Raw genomic sequence first — 25,689 nt, 5'->3', positions numbered from 1 at the left:
TGGATAAATGACCTCTGATATGAAGAGTATTAGGTGTAGAATTAAGAAGACGAAATACATTTAAAACATACAATGAGCTATAAACAAAGCCAACAGTGTGGAGCAGCACAGCAATATTTTTCTCCAGGCTTGGATCTGCTTCCCAATCTATCAGCAGTTTCTCTTCTTCTGTGCTCCAGGATTCTTTGCCCACATTAAACAGTGAATTTAAAGACAAACGTTCAAACAAAGGAAAGGAGGCGAAGGGAGCTCTCTTAAACCAAGACCTTTCCTCTCTATAAACTATGTCCACCACTGAAACAGTGGAGGAAAAATGACGATTAGTACCTCTTTCACACAAGAAATATTCTGACCCCAGGAATACTTGAAAGCATCACTACATATATTTTCTTAGAAATTAAAAAAAAATGCACACAAATCCTATTTCTGGTTCAACAGCAGTCACCTTTTTTCCCCTCTTTGTTTTCTCACAATACAGACATCTTACATTTCAAAGATAAAATAAAACCATAGTGAGGAAGCGCTTCAACCTCATCAAGGCAGAATGGGTCCTGAACTACAGCGGATCATTGTTTAAACAGTAAGTATGAACTCATACCTACACATGCTCAGAACCAAAAAACCAAGAAGCCCGATTTTATTGTATTTTCATGCTTTTCAGCCCTGAAGTGTGAACCCGCTTATTTCAGACTACAGTTGCTCTGCCCTTTCAATTCCTTGGCAGGGTCTGTCTTGTCCCTCCGGTTCTCTTAGCACCTTGCACCAGAGGTTGCCACTTCCGCCAGCCTGAACTTCAGGAAGCTGCATTTGAACCTTAATTATGACCTGCTCATTCCGGGGAGTGGGCAGTGCAAAACTGAATGAAGCTGCAAGAGGAGATAATTAAGATAATAGAAGTTGCATGTTCCTCATGAACTGGAGGGAGGGAAAAAGTCTTCCAAGTTCCCTAAAATTCAACGTCAAAGAGGAAAAAGGGTATATCAATCCTTTTCAGAGGTAACTTTCTCTAGCATAAGCCCAAATTTCTTTCAAAGACACGTTTATTTACATCCATGGCTTATGTGATGCCAACCCTTTGCAGCCCTTACAATACATATCCTACTTGGGGGCTGCAGAACCCCCACTCGGACATTCAGACACCCAGCTCAGAATGCATTTCTGCAGAACCCCGGGAGATCAATAGACTCAGGAAACGAGTATGTTGATGGATGAGGACGGGTCTGAAAACGACCAGGTTGAAGCGGCCACGCTGCAGGTTTCACAGCTATTCCCACGGTGGCACAACGGAAGGGTGACGAACGGTTCCCCTTTCTTTTAAGGGGAAAAAAGGGAAATGAGCGGAGGGGGAGAGGGGAGGGAAGAATGGAGTGGGTGAGGAGGAAAGAAAGGAGGACCCGGGAAACAGAGAGAGACCCGAAGAGGGGCGGGGGAGTGGAAGGAGGCTGTGATGTATGGTCGCCCGGCAGCCACCCAGCCAAGCGCTCCATCACCCCCAAGCCTGCATCCTTCCCTCGCTGGTCCAGGGACGGGGGCTCTGGGTCCCGCCGCCCTCCCGTGACCCCGGTACAGGCGACACCGCCTGGATGCTCCAAGTGGCCCACGGCGGCTGAACCGTGGTTCAGCCACTCCCTGAACCGTGCTCGCCACCTCCGCCCCTGACTTGTCCCCGCACCCCCATCCCCAGTCTTCGCGGGGGGAAATAAGCCAAGAAGAGCACAGACATGGGGGGGGGGACCGGCATGAAGGGGATTATTTTACAAAAAATAAAAAGAGGAGGAGAGGGCAGGGGGAGGGGGAGAGGCGACCAGAAAATGTAAATAATAATAATAATGTGACAAGGGGTCCTGGGAGCAGAGGGGAGGGGGCCCGTGGCAAGCACCTGGGAGGAAGGCGCTGTGGCAGCTGCCTCCGGCTGCGTCGGGCCGGGTGGTTTTCCACAAAAGGAACTTTGGAAGGAGCGCAGAGGTTGGCAAGGGAGGAGAGGGAGACCGCAGCGTTACCTGGCCGAGGCGGTGCCGGCGGGCCGCGGAAATCCTCAGGTTTGCGATCCTGAGCCACTTGAGCGGGTTACTATGGAAATCGTCTTAAGGAGACGGGGAGAGCGAGAAAACAAGCCCAGCACATCCTCGTCGCCCCGAAGCAAACTGCTCGGGCCCCCCCACCGAGAGCGGGCGCGGGACCGGGCGCGGCGCCTCTCCCGGCCCGGCTCGCTCTTTCTTCCCCTGCTCGGCCGGGCCGCGCCTCCCCGCCCCGCGCCGCGCTGCCGCCGCCGCCGCCGAACAGCCCGCGGGCCGAGCCGAGCTCTCCGCGGCGCGCAGCCGGGAGCGAAAGCGCGAGCTCGCTCGCCGCCGCCAGCCGGCCTGGGCGGCGAGGGGCGCTGTTTCCCAGGCGCGCAGCTGGAATTTAAAGAGACAGACGCGTCGCCGGGTCTGGGCCCCTGGCTCTGGAGGGGAGCCCGCCGCACGCCCACCGTCTGGGCCCGAGCGCAGTGGCCAGAGCGGGCCCTGCGAGAAAAGTTTCCCGCGGGGACAGCGGGCGCAGCGCGGGAGGGCCAGCCTCGGGCTCGTCTCCCGCAGGCAGGAGGTAGCCTGCAAGGAGAGAGTACGAGGGATTTTTTTCCCCCTCCCTTGGAGACTAGGGGGGAAATGATTTGTATGCTCAACAAGTCATGCACCTATTTCCAGCAGCTCTCGTTTCCGTCCTTGTGCACCGACTTTTTTCATGGAAAGCACATAGACAAATGGAGGCTCACTCCTCGTTTTATGTCAGACAGAGATGCGTGGGCTTGCGGGAAGGTGGTGGCGGGAAGATAGAGCTGTTAAATATCTTGAAATAAGAAAAAAAAAATTCCCTTTCCTTCTCTCAGCTAAGGAAGCGACTCCTTTTCTCTTCCTTCCTGGCCCAGGAGAACACCCTTGAATGTGTACTCCAGCCTCTACTCCCGCGTGAGCCATCCAAAGGCTTAATATTTCCTCTACTGCTGAGACCAAGAGAGACAGAGCAGAAGGAAGAACCCAGCGTAGCCCTTTTGCATCCCCAGGTGAAACCAGCTTTCTGCGAGCAGTTCTGTTGCTAGAAAGAAGGCTGAGATCATATTCCCTACACACAGCCCAAAGAGAATGTGTGAACCCAGTGAGACGGTTTGATGCCACCACATATTTGCTCCAAGAACCAGGTAAATTATGATCAGGCGGTTTATTTGTCGTTGTAAACACTTTTCGCTGTTTGGAATGTTGAACAGTCTCTTTGTGGTACCAGTTCAACCCTAATTTTGCCCTGGAGGAGAGGCAATAAGGGGACTTTGGTTTTCATCCCATTCTTGCCAAAGTGACTCCACAGAGTGACACTTGCACAGAGTTGGAAAGGTTCTATGAGTAAGAACGGTGGGAACTCCACTGGTTGGTGGAAGGCATTCTGAGAAGGAACGAGGGACACCTGGATTCACAGCATCTCGTGGGCAGGGTTTGTGTGTCAGTCCTCTGTGTTACACTGCATAAACCCCCACAGAGCACACACGCCACCGTCTAACTCAAGTTTCTCTCCAGCATCTCCCATGGTCCTTCCTCCCAGCAGTCACATCTCCTCCAGGGTCTCTCACACCCCTCTTTAACTTGCTTCCAGAGTAAACCTTTGAAACAAATAAGTCATGTAAGCCTTGCCTACAAATATTTCCCCAGTTCATGTCCTTCAGGAAAGTGACCAAATGTCTGATTACAGCATAGGATGGTGTCTCAAGTCCACTGGTGCTACTGTAACAAAATACCTGAAACAGGGTAATTTATAAATAACAGGAACATGTTGTTCACAGTTGTGCAGGGTGAGAGGTACAAGGCCAAGTGCTGGCAGGTTCAGTTTTCCAATGAGGACCAGACCTCAGCTTCCAAAATGACACTTCGAACAGAAGGGCAGAAACACAGTGAGCTCCAAGAACCCTCTTTTATAAGGCCCTTAATCCCATCCAGGCAGGAGGATCCCTCATGACCTAATCTGTCTAAAGCCCCCATCCCTTACTACTATTGCCTTGGGGTTTGTTTCAACATGAATTTTGTTGAGATGCAAAATTTCCAGTCATAACCAGCAGTGTTTCTCATACTTCAGCATGCATCACAATCACAACTAGGACTTGCTTAAACAAACATTTGTAAACTCCAGGCCCAGCGTCTCTTATTCGGTGGGTCAAGGTAGCACACACGAAATGTTAAATCTACCAAGCTCCCACGTGGTGCTCATGCTAATGATCTGTGGACCCCTCTTTGAGAAACGTGGGCATAGATCTTGTGTGATCTGGCTTCTGCCTACTCTTCCTGCTTCTTCCCTCACACCTGCTCCTCAGTTCCCATTGGGTCAGAATCCTTTGGGGTGCCTCCCCAAACACACCCAAGCACCAAATCTGAGTTTCAGTACCACTCCTCCATGGCTGACTTTGGACCCACGTTTCAAACCTTAGGCAGAGCAGCTACATGTTTATTTGTCTGCTTCCTCACTGGGTTGTGTGCGGCAAGGGTGGTTTATTTATCCCTGTATCCACAAGTTCTTAGCGTCTTGGCTGAGATGTATAGCAGCTCAAAAATGTTGAGGTGGGTAGAAGAAAGAAGCGAGAGGAATAGGAATAGAGATAATGTTTTTGGTTGTTGATGATCATGATGATGATTTAAAAAGCTAGTAGTAATAAGAGAAAAGATGGGAAAAGGAGAGAATTCATATAGCTGACTCCTTAATATGCAGTAGGTACCAGGTTAAATGCATTGCATGCTACCTCATCTATTCCTCAAAACAATCGTGAGCGACAAGTGTTTGACAAAATGATTAAAAAAAAAAAAAAACACTGCTGGGACACTCACATCACATACTGGAATGCCTGGGTTCAAGTCACAGCTTCACTACAATCCCAGCTTCTTGTCAATGAGCACCCTGGCAGGCGGAGATCTTGGGAGACCTAGGTGGAATTCCCAGCTTCTGGCACTTCCCAGCCTCGACTGTTGAGGGCATTTGGGGAATCCATCAGCAGATATAAAATCTCTCTCTCTGCATTTGAAATACATAATAAATGAAATTTTAAAAAAAGACAAAAATCAATTCATTTCAAATCAGACAAACTTGCAAGGTAAAAATTATCTTACATAGGAGATTTCCAAGGCATGGGAGAGTGAAGCTTGCCAGTGTCACACAGCTGTTTAGTAACTGTTATGGAGCCAATGGAGAGTGAGCGCTTTACTATCAACACCACACAGGCTCTTTTCCACAATTTAGGTAAGTTTTCACATACAGCCTGTTAATGCTCACAAGTGTTTTGTGGCTTTGATGAGTAGCACTTGAACTCGCACCACCTTCTTCCCAAAGGAGTCTGCCTCACAGCCCAGGGTAGGACCTTCTGGAGGTTTAGTGATTTTCCACAATTCAAAGGTCCATCGATATGCAGCTTCCTTGGGCTGGCAGAAGTGGTTTCTCTGGCTGCTGTCATTTCTGTCTGGTCTTGCTCTATCTGTATCCCATATCCTTAATGCTGTGTGAATTTGTAGACTATTCAACCAAACTGGACAGGTCAACATGTGTTATAGTGATGAGGTCAGAGTCCTCTGTCTATATATAGTTTTTCTACTATACTAGATTTATTCTAATAGAAATAACCCTTAAATGGCAAGAAATGTGCAAATTAAAACTATGTGCAAAATAACCATGAGGAATGAAATTATTGGTGCTCCCTTTGGATATTAGTCCAGGCAAACTCACACACACACACACACACACACACACTATAATGAGTACATTGAATCATTATAGGAATAATTGCTTTCCTTAAATGTTGTGTCCTTTATATAGGATTGACTAAAATATGAAATTCTTACAACAAGGACGTATATCAGGAACAGTGGTTCTTAATTTTATCTGTGTATGAGAATCATTTGGGAAACTTTCCAAAGTCCTAATGTCCAGGTTGCACCTCAAACCAATGGTATCAGAACCTCCAGGATTTAGGACCTAGGCAGCAAGGGTTTTAAAGCCAACCAGGCGATCCTAACATAACCAGAACAGAAGAGCACTCTTTTTTTTTTTTTTTTTTTTTTTTTTTTTGGACAGGCAGAGTGGACAGTGTGAGAGAGAGACAGAGAGAAAGGTCTTCCTTTGCTGTTGGTTCACCCTCCAATGGCCGCCGCGGCCGGCCAGCACACCGCGCTGATCCGATGGCAGGAGCCAGGTGCTTCTCCTGGTCTCCCATGGGGTGCAGGGCCCAAGCTCCACTGCACTCCCTGGCCACAGCAGAGAGCTGGCCTGGAAGAGGGGAAACTGGGACAGAATACGTGCCCCGACCAGGACTAGAACCCGGTGTGCCGGCGCCGCAAGGCGGAGGATTAGCCTAGTGAGCCGTGGCACCTGCCAGAAGAGCATTCTTGAGATGATCTTTCGTACACTTCAGGTTTGGCTGCTCATCAGAGCCACCTGGGAAGTGTTAAAGGCGGCCATGCCCACCCCACCTACAGAGATGCAGAGATCAGGGCTGAGGCCCAGCCCTCTCAGTGATTCTAATGATTCAGGGATCACAGCCTGAGAGCCACTCTCCTATCATGGGCCAGGCGCTGAGGCTGAGCAGTAAGAATCATATTAGTTATTTTCTTTTCAAAAGGATTCCAACCCAATATAAAAACCAATGTGTTATAGCTACCCCAAGTAAACAGTTTATTAATTGTCGAAAGAAAGAAAGAAAGAAAGAAAGAAAGAAAGAAAGAAAGAAAGAAAGAAAGAAAGAAAGAAAGCAAGCAAGCAAGCGAGCCGGCGCCGTGGCTCACTAGGCTAATCCTCCGCCTTGCGCCGCCGGCACACCAGATTCTAGTCCCGGTTGGGGCGCTGGATTCTGTCCCAGTTGCCCCTCTTCCAGGCCAGCTCTCTGCTGTGGCCCGGGAGTGCAGTGGAGGATGGCCCAAGTACTTGGGCCCTGCACCCCATGGGAGACCAGGATAAGTGCCTGGCTCCTGCCATCGGATCAGCACAGTGCCCGGGCCACAGCGCGCTGGCCACGGCGGCCGTTGGAGGGTAAACCAATGGCAAAAGGAAGAGCTTTCTCTCTCTCTCTCTCTCTCTCTCTCTCTCACTGTCCACTCTGCCTATCAAAAAAAAAAAAAAGGAAGAAAAAGAAACAGTTTATTAAAAAAGGAAATACTTGTACCTAATCCCCTAAAGTAAAAAACTTATGGAAGGTTTGTGTGTGTGATACATGTTTTTACCTACTCTGACTTAGCTGGAGAAAATACTGATATTTAAAACTAAAAGCTCAGGGCACCACTACTGTGCTGGGTTGCAGGAAAACCTCAAGGTGGGGGGAAAGAGCCCTTCTTTTCCTCAAAATAAGCCACCAGATCCAAGGCATAATAAGCGTCCTAATCAAAAGGTGGTCATTTCTGGTTGCAGAGATGAGATCAATCTACCTTCCAAAGAAGCTGCTCTTCCCTCTGCAGTTGCTTGAAGAAAAAGAAAAATGTGGTTTTGCTCACAAGGCAAATGTTGCTCTTCTTGGTGACTTGGTTTGACTATGACTATGTAACCCTGTCCATCATAACCTACAAATGTTAAAAGGACCCCTGATTCCCAAAGCCTGGGCTTCCTTCCAAGGCGACAAGCTGACAAGCCCAGATCATTGAAGCAAGCACTGTGTGGCTAATCTTTGCCTCTAGCCAGGCAGCCAAGAAAACCTCCAACCAGAGCGCTCAAAAGAAGAGACCCCAGACCATGAAATCTCCTTTCACCCCTTTAACTGTTTGAATTGATTTCAGGCCTATAACCTGGATCCTTCCAGAAGGATCTTTCTGGGATAAACTCTTTATATAGAATGAGACCCTGCTCTACTTGGCGATTGCTTTAGAAAAGTTGAGAAATAGGCATTTTTCTTCCTGAGACTTCTTTAAGATCAATGGAATTTCTCTGTTTAGATGAGCGCTCTAGGGAGAGGATCCTAAAAGAGCTCTGAGTTGCCAGCCACAACATCAGGTGCTAAGTTGCTGATGAGAGAAGGCTTTCTGTGAGGGTACCACTAGCATGTGCTTTGCCTGCGCCTTTTCAAATAACTGCAATGTTAGTTACATTGGCTGCTGCCCTACTCTAGAAAAATCTTAAAGTTTGAATGAAGTCTCCTCCTACCGAGGCTGGAGACTATAATAGTCATCACCAAGGTGCAAAATGTCACCTAGATTTCTTTTTGTAGGCATCTACTCTTAAATAACCAATACAGCTCCCAGAAATGTAATTAAGTTGCTTGGGTGAACAGAGAACAGCAGTAAGTGGCCTTTTAAAAATATCAATTTTGAAGGAGACACGTAAAGGGAACAAAAAGTAGATAGAAATGAAAAGAAAGGGCAGGTAAGAATAATCGGGAGGGAGGCTGCTGTGATGGCAAGGGGGCTTCATTCTGAGAGTGCCAGTTATAGACAGACATCTGGGGCTATTTCATTAAAGAGTTGTTGTTCTTGAAAACAATAATGAAAAGCTAAATTTTCAATCAGAGGACCCTTAAGAAAAGACTGCTGCCTGGATTTCAAAGTAGTGGGAAGGTTACATTTGAGAATATTTCTGTTCTGAGGAGATTTCAGCTCACTTTACACTAACATGGCTGTAAAAATTATTCTATCAGAATGTGTCTACCTATAAGTATATATATACATGTGTCCTTTTATACCTATGTATGGAGAGAGGGTACAAATGAGGCAAAAATAGTAGCTAGAATTGTAAATCAGTGAATTTAGGTGAACTGCAATGTATTTGCAACTTTTCGGCAGATTTGATTTTTTTTTTTTCAAAATAAAAATTTAATTAAAGTAGAATGGATTATTAAAATTACCCAAAGTAGGGGCCGCTGCCATGGTGCAGTAGGTTAATCCTCCGCCTGCAGCGCCAGCACCCCATATGGGCGCTGGTTCTAGTCCTGGCTGCTCCTCTGCAAATCCAACTCTCTGCTGTGGCCTGGGAAAGCAGTAGAAGATGGCCCAAGTCGTTGGGCCCCTGCACCCGAATGGGAGACCAGGAAGAAGCACCTGGCTCCTGGCTTCGGACACAATATGAGACTAGCTTAAAATAAATCTTGCAAACAGGTTTCAAGTATGTGCTGAAACCATTAGCAAGGGATTGGCAACCTGTCCCTCCCTCGTATCACAACTGTTGTCATTAGAGACGTAGCATATGCATTGTAGCACATCATACATTTCGAGCAATGCAACATTCTACTCTGGATCATGGTGACCTTTTTAATATTCTGCAAATTGATTTCCAGGCCATTCCCACTCCTTGGTTATAGCCTTGGTAACCTAGAAGAAAATGAACAAAGAGGCTGGCTGTGATTCCCGCATGTCCGTGCTCATCAGTGTTTACAATCACATTTCTCTCTCTCCCAAGGTCTCCTGACAACACTTATTGTGGGTCTGGAGAGCAGCAGCACCAAGGACCTTCTATGAGTCAGACTTAAGAGCTATCATAGGCTTTGTGAACTCCTTGCAAATTTTCAGTTGAATCAACAACAGCAGCAGCAATTTTATGTTTTCCTATACAGTGAACTATAAACTTTGAGAAAATGTGGAGTGCATGCAACCCTGAAACCACAATCTATCCAGTTTATTAATGAATTTTTCTATCATTAAATCACCTTTACCTGTTCTTTTTGCAAATTTTTCAATCTATAAAAACGCCCTTCCTTATGCTAAATTTATATGGATGCTGATTACAATTATACACGCTGTGGTCTAACACTCCCTGGAACAATTCCTACCCTGGATGACAGGCCCAGATCACAAAATAAGAGGAAGCTGGTACCTGCCTTAAGCTTTAAGATTTAGAATTCTCCTGCAGACACACATTCTCATACATAACCAACAAAAATGGGAATCAAAATAAGCTGAGTTTATTGATTATTTCTTCAGTTCAACTTCTCTCTGTTAGAACATTCTGATTTTCTAGTGGTAGGAACAGAAGAAAGATTTTGATTTCTAGAACTTGGTCAATACTTACTTGCACAAATGTCTTATCTTCTGGGAAAACCAAGCAAAAAATAGAAGAATTGGCATGAAAATAATGGAACAGAGAATGATTTTTTTTTGTATAGCCAAGGATTTAGAGTAAAGGGAAAGTTGGAAAAATTGAATCATTTCTTGCCACACACTGAAAGTACAAATCAAAATTCAAGAGGTGCTTGCTGGGGAGAGACAACAAAAGAAGAGTGTTCATATTTTCTTTCCAAGAACAAAGAATCAGAGAGGGGAACTTCCTCTGGAATGGGTCAATATATAAGGAGAGGAATTATACATCAAGTTGTCCTTATTAGTCAACACAGAAACATACTCTAAATGAGTATAAAATGCTACAAATTAAAAGCTGGTGTCAACTTTTAGTTCTTCAACCTTTAATGAAGTCTAACTTAATATACGAAAAGTTCAGAAACATGAGAGGTTTTAGTTCTCAAATCAATAGGTCTTTGTAAAATTTATTTCCAGACCAGCGCTGTGGCTCTCTTGGTTAATCCTTTGCCTGCGGCACCAGCATTCCATATGGGCGCTGGGTTCTAGTCTCGGTTGCTCCTCTTCCAGTCCAGCTCTCTGCTGTGGCCCAGGAGGACAGTGGAGGATGGCCCAAGTGCTTGGGCCCAGCACCTGCATGGGAGACCAGGAGGAAGCACCTGGCTCCTGGCTTTGGATTGACACAATGCCAGCCGTGTTGGCCATTTGGGGAGTGAACCTAAGGAAGGAAGACCTTTCTCTCTTTCTCTCTGTCTCTCTCTCTCTCTTCTTTCTCTCTCTCTCTCTCTCATTGTCTGTAACTCTACCTGTCAAATAAATTTTTAAAAAAATTATTTCCCATGAAGAGAATCCTTTTTATTTCCACGTATTCAAAGTACCAATCCTAAACCGGAAGTTACATGGAATAGGGAGAAGGAAGCAATGGTCCTGAACTCTTCTAGTAACTGGCAGTGAGCACACACCAGTGGAATTTTGTTCATTTTTGTTCCTTTAAGCATGGTGACAGGAGTGTACTTTTTTTCTCATACCAAGGGATTGGCTAGGGCTAGACTGGGAAGAAATTTCATTAGCTTCCATTTAAGGCTTATAGATTCTTTCTAATGTTTTTGGCAAGGTGCCTTCAGAATCTTCAAAATCAGCACAGATCAACTTATTGATCTATTTACTCCACTCACAGAATCGTTCCTTGACCACAGTGTTGGGAATTTAAACACAGCAACATTAACATATCACAAATAATGTGGATAGTAGGCAAATAGCAGGTATAGTCCTCAAGCAAAATACAAGGGACTTCAACAAATTCATGGAAAAATGAAATTAAAAGATGTTTATTGTGCACAATGAGTTTGAAATCCATGCTTTGGAAAGCAAAGACACTCTGGCAAAAACAAAACAAAACAAAACACCTAAATGAAAGATCTCTGTGAGTGAGATCCCAGTAGAAAGAACAGGCCATCAAAGAAGGAGGTACCTTTCTCTGAAGGGAGGAGTGAACCTCCACTTTGACTATGACCTTGTCTAAATAAGATCAAAGTCTGTGAACTCAAAAGGCTTCCATAGCCTTGGCAACTAATGACAAGAGCCTAGGGAGATTACTGATGCCATAAACAAGAGTGTCAATTTGTTAAGTCAACAACAGGAGTCACTGTGTACTTACTCCTCATGTAAGATCTCTGTCCTTAATGTGTTGTCCAATGTGAATTAATGCTATAACTAGTACTCAAACAGTATTTTACACTTTATGTTCTGTGTGGGTACAAGCAGTTGAAATCTTTACTTGATATATACTAAATTGATCTTTGTATATAAAGATAATTGAAAATGAATCTTGATATGAATGGAATGGGAGAGGGAGCGGGAGTTGGGAGGTTGTGGGTAGGAGGGAAGTTATGGGGGGCGGGGGGAAGCCATCGTAATCCATAAACTGTACTTTGGAAATTTATATTTGCTAAATAAAAGTTTTAAAAAAAAGAAATCCATGCTTAAGTTTTCTCAAGATATGCATTTTCCATGACCTTTTGAAGAACTTTCATAAATAATTTAAAATAGCATGAAGACAGATTTTTCCCACAACTTCCATCTAATCCAGAGCTATTTATCACTGCATGTAACCCCAAAATACTCAAGCTACCTATTACATCTTATGTAATAGATACATGTGTATTATATACATGTATAATTATACATAAAGACACATTGTAGGTCTGAGTACTGCATGGAAATCTTTTAAACTTCATATTTCTTAATATATAACAATGTATGTGTCAAGATTCAGTCTCAAGGCTTGATGAAAATGAGCCATCACATTTTTGATCTACATATATATTTCATTAAAATCTATTTAAATGCCGCCTCATTGGCAATTAAATAGTATCAAAGTGTGTATATCTGCGTATGAGTGTGTGTGTGTGTGTGTGTGTGTGTGTTTTAACTGGTTTTTCTACTCCCCAAAATTTCTCAGATTTTCTGTTACTAAAAGAAATATATTACACAGCATAATTAAGACCCCAACTCTATGACAAACCATGATATTTCATTTTGAAACCACTAGCATTTTACTCACTATGTCTTCAGAGCAAACACTGATTCAGGCCACATTCTGTAATGTGAGATGCTGAAAGGATGGTTAGGGACCAAATTATGTAATATGAAATGCAGAGTCATATCTCAACTCCTAAAATTACTGTCAAGAGAAAGCAGATGTGAAATGCTAATGTCTGTCTCCTTGATGTTTTGCAGACTAGAAGGTTTTGCTAGTAATGTAGGACCTTATTGAAGTCATCAGCTCTTAGGAAGCCATTCCCATTCCCAGCTTTTGTTGGGAATCTTACATAAAAGGGGGGCACCTCCTACTTCAGTCAAGCAATTATGTTTCTTCTGTGTTATTACCAGGTATCATTGATTAACCTGAGAATCAAAGTTTAAATGCCTGCCCCTCAGATGTACATAGGATCCAATTAAAATGTCAGCTACTCTGGATGGGCATTTGGTGTAGCAGTTAAGATATGCCTCTTGGGTTGCCCGCATTCCATAATGGGGGGCTTGCTCTGAGTCCTGGTTCCTCCAGTTTCCCATGCAGCTTACAGCTACTGAGCTCCGTGGTAGACACCAGTGAGAGCTCACCTACTGGGGTCCCTGACACCACGGACTACTTGGGAGATCTGGTCTCCTGGCTTTGACCTGCCCAAGCTTTGGATGTTGCAGCATTTGGGAAGTGAACAAGCAGACTAAAAATAAATCTCTCTCTCTCTCTCTCTTTCATTTTCATTCTCTCTTTCTGACTTTCAAATTAAAAAATGGGGAAAAAAGAATGTCACTGCTAGTGCTGGCAAAACTGAATGATTGCATCTTCACAATCACAACATATCTCTACAACATGTATGTAAGAACCCCATCTTCCTTACTTATGCTACCAAATAGGATATGAGTGGAGAATGCTCAGTTATTTCATTAATTAAAAATAAAACAAAAATCAGGATAAAAATCTCATAAAAATAAGGCATAAATGAGTTCAATTTCTTTTCTAAACTATGAGATCCTTAAGAAGTGATGAGACGTGAGGCAAGGGTTAATGTTATTGCAGGCATATATTTCCCCTGAAAGCCAGTGGAACGCCCTGACAAAGCGCATCATTCTAAAGCACATACATCCAGAAAGTTTGCTCAGGAGCATATGATTTCCTCTGAGAGTCTTAAGGGAAGGCTCAATCAAAATATTCATTTGAAAACAGAGCTAAGAAGTCATTAGTCAAGATTTATAACCATTTTGCTTCTTGTTTTCCCTAAAATTTTCACCAGTTTTCTTTTTTTATAGGCTGTTTTATCTTGATGCCTGTGAGAGGTTTCCAGCTCTATTTCAAAGTTGTGGAGAGCATTTACAGCATGTTTTTCTCTTTTTTAAGAAAATATTTATTAATTTATTTGAAAGGCATTACAGAGAGGGAGAGACAGAGAGAGGGAGAGAGAGAGAAGACATATAGAGTAATCAAAGCAATAATACCTCTTTTCCATAACCTGACTCATAAAGCCTATTTAGACGTGTAATTAATACAGCAAAGACATTTACTTATTGATTTAGGATTGTAATTTACTACTTCAAAGCAGCATTTTCTTCAGATTGGTCAGATTTCCACACCTTCTTGTATTTTATAGTTTTCTTCAAATATGATATGATTGGTCAACCATAAATTAAAATGTATCTCAGGGGCTTCTCATATGATAGAATAGTACAGGGCATGTCTTAAGGATAACCCATCAGCAGTTTGATATGGTCTTAGAACGTGCAAGGTATGGTAGCCCACCTATAAGAGCTTGTGAAAATTATAGAGAACCATGCATCACTAAAAATTTTTCCATCTCCCTGGGTGAGTTGATAGCACATGAGGATGAAACTATTAAACAGTACTACTACTCTTAGAGAATATCTACTTCAAAGGGAGTCAACCATATGCTTCAAAATGACTATAACGATCTGTCACTAAGAACAACTTAAGAAAATTTTGCAACCCTTAATTTGGATGTCTTGAGCAAATAGGGTTAAATGGAGCTGGAGGTTTTTAAGCTTTACAGAACCTCAGTACCCAACATGCATTTCAGAGGAGCTGCAGCAAATGCAGAACCTGGAAACTGGTTAGAAAAGAAAAATCTCGGGGGAAGGGGAGTGGGGCACTGGTGCTGTGGCACAGCAGGTTAAGCGGCTGCCTGCAGTGCCAGCATCCCATATGGGTGCTGGTTCAAGTCCAGCTCCCTGCTACTGTGCCTGGGAAACCAGTGGGAAACCTGAATGAAACTCCTGGCGCCTAGCCATTGTGGCCATTTGAGGAGTGAATCAGCAGAGGAAGATTGATGTCTCTCTTCTTCTCCCTCTCACTCTGTATCACTGCCTTTCAAATAAACAAATAAATCTTCAAAAATAAATGAAGAGTCATAAGCTCCAACCCAGATCTACACATCAGACTCTTTTCATTTTCACCAGACCCCAAGATCATTCATCATTTTAGATGGAATTGTTATAGACAAAGTAATACTTATTCTGGTCCTAAAAAAAAAAAAAAAAAAAAAAAACAAAAAACAAAAAACAAACAAACAAACAAAAAAACAAGAAAGCTGGGATCAAAGTCCAGATATTAAAGGCCTTGGGCATTCAACTGAATTCATTTTGCTGTTTGCAGTGATCAAGTATAGGATGCACAAGCGAAGTAATATGTGACAAACAAGGATACCAGTTAGGAAACCATAGCATGAATAAGTCACATCATCTGTTTTGGGAGTTGTCCATCCAAATTCGATTCTTCTACAAGAAATAGGAGATGAAGGAGAGAAGAGGTAATCCATTAATCAGAACCTGAAAGTCAGAGCTTTGCCTTACAAATAGGCATGAATTCTGTTTCTCAAAGGCATGACTAGCCTAGCTGATCTATCACTAGAGAAGTATCCCATTTTTGTTTCTGAGGAACAAGTACACCAGAGTGCTCTTTGCACATCCACTCATTGAAAGGGAGTGATGAGAAGAAGCCTGCATCCTCCAACTTGTATAAAAATGAATATGTGAGGCAGGCCCATGTTCTTGTTAAGAATCTGACTGGTCAAGGCAATTCAAAATTTGCCGGATGTTTTCTTTTTGTTTTGTTTTGAAGACCAATGTCCAAAGTTTTAATTCATTATGGGAGGTAACAGGACTCTTGTCAATCCAAGACCCAGAATTGGAAGTTTAAAAGGAGAGTAAAGAATATATCATACAAACTAGAACACTTTTCAGAGTGAGAGAATTATTCAGAATTACACCAAGAAAATAGGTTTAAAGAGAGACTATTCTGAGCAATTCTATTTTATCTTCAAAATTATGATGTTCCTGCATAAGAATCTGGTGCAAAATGCCAAATAATTAGAAACTAGCTACAATCAAGTCTCTTTCACTTTCCCCAATGTCTTGAGGCCTTAATTTCTTTATGTGTTCTTTAGAAGCATGTGTGTTCTTTAGAACTCTAAGCATGTTTTAGCTAGAACCCAAAGTCCAACTACCAGAAACCCCAGGGTCCAAACACCTCAACCTGCAAATCCAATCAGCGAGAACTCTGGATTTCTGCTCATTGTTTCTTGTTGCCATATGATGGGCACTCTTGAAACTGTGTTCAACAAAATCCAAGAGTAAGCACCAGTCCACATCCAAGGTGGGCTTCTGCACAGCAGTTAAAGTCACTGTGTTATCTGGCTTCTGGTGCTGGTTCTGCTTCCAGTACTGGCTTCCTGGTAATGCATATCCTTGGAGGCAACAGATGACAGTATTTAGTTCCCTGCCACCCACATGGGAGACCTGGATTGAGTTCTGAATACATGGCATTTCTGGGTGAACCAGTGGATGGAAAAGCTTTCTCTGCCTTGCTCTGCCTTTCAAATAAAATGAAAATAAGTAATTTTTAAAAAAGCAATGTATGCATGCTTTAGATGAAATAAATAAATAACACAGATCCAGATAGAAGCCTCTGTGATTCAACAAGAGAATAGGATCCCACCCACTCAGCACTAAGTAAAGGCAAGAGTGCCCATTGGTTGAACTCCCAAGGCTCTAAGCACTCAGCTCTTTGGAGTCTGGGCTGGTTCAATATCAGCCACAGAGACCCCACACTTCCTTTCCCTCCCATGGGTGTTGGAAAGATTCCCATCTTATATTCTCCCCAAACACAAAATTGTGGCTCTTCTGAGGAATATAACCTAGCCATCAAAGACAGCTTTATTGTGATATAGCCTGAAGAAATCACACTATACATTTTAGGAATTATAACTTTGGAGCAGGACAAATGTTGATTATATCTTTTGTGATTCCAAAGCAAAATTCTGACATCTCTCTTGAAAGAGATTTATAAAACAGGAGAGGGGATAAATTCTGATAAGGTATTCTGCTATGCACAGATTAGTAAATGCAAACACGTCTCACAGTTTCCAAGTGTCAATGTGATCTAACAAAGATTTGGAAAAAGATAACATTATTGGTATTAGGTAGAGAAATGATGGCATATCAAGTAAGGCCATTTCTTAAGAAAAATTTTACTGAACCTAGAGTCTGGTTAGGTTTCTTAATAGGCAAAAAAAGGTAAAATACAATAGGGAAAGAAAAATCAAGTGTGAAAATTTTGAGCCTCAGTGATAAGAATAATATTCTTGCAATGAGCAACTGTAGCTGGTTTAGGTTAAAAGCAATTGGTATAATTAGGTAACTATTGGTCTTGAACTAATAATAGGACCTCCAAGAGGAAATATGTAATGAACAGTTCAAATTTTTAGCCAAATGGAGCATGATTAGGAGATTAGAAGTTACAAGTCACTGTTGAGAGTTCACTTCCTAGAGGATAGATTATAGCTTTCTGGATGAGCTCATCAAGGAGAAAGAGTGAAATGAAATAGGTGAGTCAACAAAGAAATAAAGGAAAGTATGGTCACACAGGTAGTGGAGTGCGTGATTTAGAAAATGAAAATATGTTGGTGTCACACAGAAATCTGAAAAGAGAGATAATATGGAAAACCTGAAGAGAGACATTCAGGTGTTCAAAGTCAACTGTATTCCATGTCATGGAGAGATCAGAGGAGAGAGACAAAGACAAAAAATAATTTTTTTATGCATGAAATTTATGTAGAAGAAAAATGTACAAATATTTGAGTGTCAACTCTAGGTTAGGTACTTTCATTAAATATTTTAAGAAGGAAGAGTTCAGAAGAGATCTTGGAAAGAATTTCATCAAGAAAGACGTGAGTAACATAAAATGTTACCTCGGAGGAATGGTGGGATCTAGGTAGGATTTTTTTTCTTATTTTATTCTTGTGTATCAAGATAAAGCAAACTCTGCTTATTTGGAGACAGGGAAGAAGAAACATACTGGGAGAGAGGTTGGAGGGATCCTGAAAGAAGTTAAGTAATTGTAATGGCAAATGTTGAAAAGTGGAGGTTTTAGCATTAATTACCATTTTTGTGTCCTCTATAAAGAGTTAATTTTGTTATGCATTGGCTGAATCTATTTTTCTATCACAGCTCTCCTTGACTCCCTGCACCCTTTGCTTTTATAACTTTACATTCTTTTTTTTTCATATTTTATTTATTTGAAAGACGGAATTACAGAGAGGTCTTTCATCTGCTGGTTCACTCCCCAGATGGCCACAAGGGCCAGAGCTAAGCCAATAAGAAGCCAGGAGCCAGGAGCTTCTTCTGGGTCTCCACATGGGTTCAGGCGCCCAAAGACTTGGGCCGTCTTCTACTGCTTTCACAGGCCATAGCAGAGAGCTGGATCCTAAGAGGAGCAGCTGGGATTAGAATCAGTGCCCAAATGGGATGCCAGCACTTCAGGCCAGGGCTTTAACCTGCTGTGCCACCGCGCGGGCCCCATAACTTTGCATTCTTAAAAGCTAAATCTTTCACATGCCATTATACCCCTGTGAAGAGTTAACCAATTTTACAAAGAAAACGCAAATTTTGTGTAATCAGCTTAATTGCTGATCCAATCATACATTTATAAATTACTATTTTTCTAATCCACTAGTGAATTTCAAATCTTCCCTGAAAAACAGCAGGGTGTTATTCATCATAATAAAATTTCTAAGGAAGTTTTATCTCATAAAAGTGGTGCTTCTATACTTCTCAAAATCATCTTGCCTCATATGGCATTGTCTAAAAACTACACAAATGTATCTATGAAGTGGAATAACTACCAAAGAATAATTTCTTCATTTCCAACATCATTAAGCTCTTCCAAATACCTAGTATTTATGACAATAGTCTAAACTGGCATTTTCTTTCCTGTGTTCAAAGTAACATGTTGTCTCATTTACACTGATAGACAAGTATCCTGTAGACTTCCTCATTCCTCTGGCATTCACAGCCGAATACTCGGGGGTTGAGATCCAGTCCCAGCTGCATCAGCTGCTCTCTTGACATCTCTTGGCTAACCTCCCATGCCTAAATGTCCCTTGGGCAAGATAAAATTTCAGTGTAATAGGATATCATTTTCTCTCACAATTAAATCCTATCCTAGACACACAGATACAATAGAAACTTCATCTCTGCACAACAGCTAGCTGCTTTTGGGTGATGATGACTAAGTAGAGATATTTCCTCAGAAAGAAGAAGGAGAGAGTCTCAAATGAATCACACGTAGATATTCTATTGCACTCAGAAAGGAGTGGTTGATGTGGAAAGAAGTAACAGCACCTGATTTCTTTGCCACATGGAATAAGATAAAGAGCAAAATTCAGTCAACAAGAACAAACAACCTTCTCTTGTTTGGGCAGTAGTAGTAATACTAAATTGATGGAAAATAAAAAAAAAATTATTGAGTCAATGTCAATAAAAATTATTAAATTTAAATGCAAGCAGACTTTTCCAACTTGAAAAAGGTGAAAATATAAGTGAGGTAATAATTGTAAAATTACTTCACACTTTTTCAAACAACTTAATGAGCTACTGATGTATGTGAAGCTACTTTGAATAGTATAAAGTGACCTATCAATGTTACTTTTGGCATTAGAAAATACGAGATGTTACTATCAAATTACTGTTATTTTAAGCCATTGTATCATTGGCCAGGGGTGCAATTCAATCTAAATAAATATTGAAGTGTTTAGATTACTTAGATTGATATATTCATGGTAATATGTGTATAACACAATTTACAGAAATCTGTTTTTGCTCAAGGATCAGCCAATGTCAATCATGGTATATTGTTATTTAGAAACTGGTAAATCTATAAATCTCTGGGAGTATATATTTCAAAGATAATTATTCGTCAAATGTTATGCAATATTCTAAAAAAAAAAAAACCTTGGTTACAATCTCCCTATTGTGTCTCTTCTGAAGTATTAATGTCAAATAATTATAAGGTTCTTTTGTGCTCTAGTAACATAAATTATAGGCAAAGCCTTCAAAATACTCCAAAGAAATAATCCCCAAGTATAATGTGCACACAAATCACCTGCAGATCTTGTCAACAGGTGGATTCTAATTCAGTTTTGGGGTGGTGCCCAAGAGCCTGAGATTCTGTTTTGCTAAGAAGTTCCCAGGAAATATCAGCGCCACTCACCCAAGGCCCCACTTTGAGTAGCAGTAGCCTCAAAACAATGTTGGAGTACAGAGTTCTTCAGCGAAATAGAACCAAGAGGTTCTATTTATGTGTATAAATATTATCAATCAATCAATCAAGTCCCAGGATCTGTTGTCAGCAAGCTGGAGACCCAGGAACGCTGGCAGGTCTAGCACATAAGCTGACAGACTGTGGACCCAAAAAGGATCTTTCTGTCCAAGTCCAATGGCAGGAAAAGACTATGTCCTAGGCTAAGCAGCCAGGTAAGAACAGTTCTCTTACAGTGGGTAGTCACTCTTTTTGTTCCATTAAGGCCTTCAACTTATTGGATGGGGGTCACACTCATTCAGGAAGATAATCTGCTTTACACAGGCTACCAAATCAAATGCAAAATTCCTTCAAAAGCACCCTCATAGATGCATCCAGAATGACATTGAACCAAATATCTGGGCAGGCCACAGTCCGGTCAAAGTGAACACCAAAGTAATCACACAAGTGCTATTGCTGATTTAACACATGTTATTTATTTCAGTCAAATATTAAAAATTAAAATAATTCCAAACAATTCCATTCAAACCCTAATTTCTTTTCTTTTCTTTTCTTTTTTTTGACAGGCAGAGTTGGACAGTGAGAGAGAGAGACAAAGAGAAAGGTCTTCCTTCCATTGGTTCACCCCACAAATGGCCACTATGGCCGGCGCTGCACCGATCCGAAGCCAGGCGCCAGGTGCTTCCTCCTGGTCTCCCATGTGGATGCAGGGCCCAAGCACTTGGGCCATCCTCCACTGCCTTCCCAGGCCACAGCAGAGAGCTGGACTAGAAGAGGAGCAACCAGGACAGAATCTGGTGCACCGACTGGGACTAGAACCCAGGGTGCAGGTGCTGCAGGTGGGGGATTAGCCTAGTGAGCCGCGGCGCCAGTCGTAAACCCCTAATTTCTTATGAGTTTTACCTACAATAAGTTATGGAGAAAAATAGTCTTGATTGATTGTAGTAACTGTTTATAGAAATAATCAAAGTAATCCTTCTTATTTAAAGAAGACAAATGTTTATCTGAGAGATACAGTTCTAAAAGTTAAGATAGAACTATGCTGCAGCCCTTACCAAAATTGTATTATAAATTGATATTAGGGATATAAAATTAAATCAACCAAGATATAAATTTTATAAGAAAAAGAGAATTATCATAAAATGTACTTAAAATTAAATCTCTTCTCTCTTCTAAAAATTTTTAGTCATTAATATGCTAATTATTTGCATCTCTGTATGCTAATATTAGAGATATATATCCTTCTACCACAAGAGTGAAATATGTCATAATTCATCCTAAAATGCCATATAATGTTAGGGCATATCTCATTTTAAGTACTACTAAATAGGTAATAATGATACCAGTTGAATATGACACAGGGACAGGCCTTGTGGCACTGTGGGTAAAGCTGCTGCTTGGGATGCCTGTAGCCCATTTTGGAGTACCAGTTGTTTTGCTTCCAATCCAGCTTCCTGACTCAAGCGCTGGACTCCTTATACTCATGTGGGAGGTGCAGATGGAGTTCCAGACTCCTGGATTCAGCCTGACACAGCTCTGATGCAGCCCTGGCTGTTGCAGGAGTTTGGAGGGAATGAATCACAGAACATATCTCTCTGTCTCTGTCTCTATCTCTCTCTCCCTCTCTCTGTTGCTCTGCATTTCAAGTACATGAAATTAAATGAGCAAACTTAAATATGACATCATGTTTTTGTAGTCATGATTTTTTGAAAATATTGATCAACTAACTTGTAATTTACACATAGGGTTTAATTATGTATACCATCCACATAAGTATATAAAAAGGAAAATATCAGTAATGGCATTTGATCATAGTATTAAAATTTCTTCACATTCTGAGTCTGACTCTTCTGCATCACTTTTCAACTGACATTCACCATCATTTTTCCTTGCAGTATTTTCTTCTGTGCAATCTAGAGCACTTATGATATAATATTACTTAACAGCATTTCACTATTGTCTGTAGAATATTGTCCAAAGTTACTTATACCTATTTTGGAAGTTTTAACATTTTGCACTTCCTTGATCAGATATCAGAGAAATTTCTAAAGACCAGTCAATAACACAAGTGGTCTCCAAATTGACTGAAATACCCAGAGATTGCCATTTTCCAGCTATAATACCAGGAATAATAATTATATTTGTACTTGCATAGTCTGGGAGAACTGCATCACACCTGCTATTTGACCAATAGCATTTTTAACATTTATCTTGAATTCAGAGATGTTAAAGTTGAAAACACACACATGTATTCTACATCTCAGAATCAGTGGAAATACAGTCTTTTCCAAATTTGCTCAACAAAAGAACATTTTAAAGAACTCTCTAGCAGGACTACTATTTCCTGAATCTTATTTTTGGAAGATGCTCCCCAAATGTATCACTTCTCTACAACACATTATCCTTTGGCATAGGTTGATTGAAATTATTTTTTTCTTGTATCCAACCCTTCTGAAGTAAAGACTGTATCTATTTCTTCTCCCATCTGCTCTCTCTGTAGTGTCTGCATCACCATCCATTATACGTATATGCTCAGTAAAGTTCTGTTTTTTTTCATTTTAACCAAAAGGGAAAGGGAGAGGGAGAAGGAGAGAAGGAGAAAGAGAGAGAGAGAGAAAGAGAGAGAGAGAATATGAATCTTCCATCTACTGTTTTACTCCCCCAAATGACTACAACAGCCAGAACTGGGTCAGGTGGAAGTCAGGAGCTCAGATTTAATTCTTATTTTTCAAAAAACCAGCTCTTCATTTCAATAATCTTCTGTATTTTTTGTTTCAATTTTGCTAATTTCTTATCTAATTTTTAGTAATTGGTACCTACATCAAGAAATTGAAAATGCATCTGAAGAAATTTTTGTTGTCACACTTGGTTATCCCATGTAGTTGGTATCACCCAAGTATACGAACAATCACTTGATGTCTCCTAGGATGTGCCTCAGTAGGAAATCAGAAGGGTAAATTGGACTCTTCCTAAGCAGTCCAATACTGGATGGGGCATCCCAAGTAGCATTGTAACCAGTGTGCCAATGTCCACCCATCAGTTTAACTTCTTAGATGAAGGGCTATGACTGAGCATCATAGGAATTTCCTGAGCCTATGCCTAAAACAAATTTAACTATTATTTTTAGTTTATGGCTTTTATTCCTAGAAATGCCAATCAAATAATTTCTTCTTTTGAGTCTCATATAAATATTCACTTTCCCTTTGTACTTCAGTGATCATGACCACATTCCTTTTCTAATTGCACTGGTGGTTGCAGATACTTCATAGTAGAATAGGAATGATAAAGTTTAACTTAATTATGGCTCTGCCATTTTTTTTTGACAATGTACGTTAGCTCCTCTGAGCATTAGTTTCCTCCTAAGTCAAATGAAGATAACACTCACTCAACTAAGCTTCACAGGACTGTTGTAATAATCATTAGAAATGATATATATATAATAAAAATTATATAAAGCCTTCATAGTGCTGTGTCTGCTCTTATTATATACATTACTTTCAAATTCCAACTCTCTATTTGGGTTAGGTTTTATTATTTTTCTGACATAAACTATAAGCTCCCCAGAGAAACTTTATGAGTATTTCTAGAGTATCTTTGCCACTGGAAAACATAATTAAACAGTAATAGCCATGAAATTTCAGAGACTTATTCTATTTGAGATAATAACCATAAAAGTGTAAAATTTAGTCTCTTGTGACTCAGTGAATGTGTTTATTGTGGACTCCCTACAATATTAATTACAACTCAAAGGTTCACTTTTATTTTCAATAAAGAAATATAGGAATAATAATAATGAAAACCTCTTTGTTACTATTAAGGAATCCATAAAGTATTGTACTTCTTTGACAAACATCTCATTGGAACTTTATAACTTCCTGCTAGGTATAAGTATCACTGTGTTTTACAGATGAGAAAGCTAAATCTTCAAGAGGTTTGCTCACAAATTCATGACACAGTTAAGGTTTTAATTTCACAAAGCAAGGGTTCCTCATACATTAAGGTTTCTCAACCTCAGCACTGTTGACATTGTAGATTTCATAGTTGTGTGGAGGGTGTTCCCTGAGCATTGTAGGATGTGTATTAGCATCCCTCACTCTACTCTCTGGATGCCAGTAGCACACCTTCCCAAGTGTAACAACAAAAAATATTTTTAGATGCCTTTCCAATTTCTTGATGTAGATACCAATTACTATAAATTAAAATTAGAGAAGAAAGAAAGAAAACTGAAACCAAAAATACAAAATATCAGTGAAATAGAAAGCTGGTTTTTTAAAAAATTAAAATTGACACACCATTGGCCCAACTAACCAAAAAGAGAGAGAGAGAGAGAGAGAGAGAGAGAGAGAAGACCCAAATTAACAAAATCAGAGCTGAAAAGGGAAATTTAATAATAGATACCATAGAAATAAAAGAATCACCAGGAATTACTACAAAGAGCTATGTGCCAACAAATTGGGAAATCCAGAAGAAATGGACAGATTCCTGGACACATACTGCAGGGTCTTAGTCCACCCAAACAAGGATGGACTGGGCCCAAGGAAAGGTAAGCATGCAGCTCGCCCGTCCGTTTCCCAGCCTCCTGATCCTGGAGACAATCAGACACAGCGGGGAGTCAAGTCAAGCAGGAACTCATTTATTGCGCCCATAGCAAAGCCTTTTAAAGCACAAAATTGCAGAGTCATTGGGGCAGGGCATAAGGACCAACCAATCACTTAAAAGATCATTTTACAGGGTGATTTTTATAGGACTAGCCATATGTCTATGCACTCATCATCAGTTGTCATCACTTCCCCTGATGCTGCACAGCCAATCAGCCTTAGTAACAAACAACTTTGGGTTCTTCCCACCTTACATCCTCTGGGTACCACCTTCTTTGCCCCTCTCACAAGGCCCACTGGAAAAGAGGCCTCCAGCTTCATCGTTGGCAGCCTGGTCCCTCTCCATAAGGTTCCCAATTGTCCTCTTGCTGGGGGGCTGTTGCGGCTGCGCGAGCTGCTCCAGGATCCACTCCCTCTCCGTGCGTGACAGCAGTTTGCTCATGGCAGCCCTGAGCACAGCTGCATCATAGCGGCAGCTGGGCACACACTCCAGCTTACAGTCCCACTCCTCCAGTGCCTACAGGTTGCAGATGAAGTCCTCCTGCAGGTGCTGCAGCCGGCCCTGTGCCTCCTGGAGCCAGGCGTGCTTTATGGTGACCCCTCCTTGGTGCCACACAGGGCCCCTGTCGTCCGCAACACCCAGGCCCTCGCTGGTGGCCCCAGGGGGACTCTGGAAGTAGATATGGGGCCCTGGGCTGCCGTTGCCCAGTCCAGGGGCCGGAGCCACTACTGCTGCACCCCCGGCGGAGCCATTGTCCACCATGGCAGTGGCCAGGGCCACATGTGCTGCCGTCCTAGGGACACCTGCCGGCTGGCTCCAGGCCCTGGCTCAGACTAGTTCGTGGGCTTGGCTCAGCATGGCTCGGGCATCGGTGGGGATGCCCGAAGGCAGCTGCCCATGTAGAGCCCCCGGGCCAGGCCTGGCCACGCCATGGCCGTGCTCATGCCCCGCAGATACAATCTACCAAAATTGGGTCAAAAAAACATA

General features: G+C 41.8%; 1 protein-coding gene across 1 annotated transcript in view; it reads right to left on the bottom strand.

Moving 5' to 3' along the window:
* Positions 1-25,143, bottom strand: part of LOC138844494 (uncharacterized) — a 301,369-nt gene extending 276,226 nt beyond the window's left edge. The window contains exons 1-3 of the mRNA XM_070053188.1: positions 24,956-25,143; positions 5,328-5,520; positions 2,001-2,674 (exon numbers count right to left, since the gene is read on the bottom strand). Coding sequence (XP_069909289.1) covers positions 2,036-2,674; positions 5,328-5,520; positions 24,956-25,143 — 1,020 coding nt within the window. The 3' untranslated portion in view covers positions 2,001-2,035. The remainder of the gene's footprint in view (positions 1-2,000; positions 2,675-5,327; positions 5,521-24,955) is intronic.
* Positions 25,144-25,689: the final 546 nt, after the last annotated feature.

This window comes from Oryctolagus cuniculus, chromosome 11, assembly GCF_964237555.1.
Source record: "Oryctolagus cuniculus chromosome 11, mOryCun1.1, whole genome shotgun sequence".
In the NCBI taxonomy this organism is placed as follows: Eukaryota; Metazoa; Chordata; class Mammalia; order Lagomorpha; family Leporidae; genus Oryctolagus; species Oryctolagus cuniculus.
The sequence above is the reverse complement of the archived record's forward strand: the minus strand, read 5'-3'. Positions and strand labels throughout refer to the sequence as shown.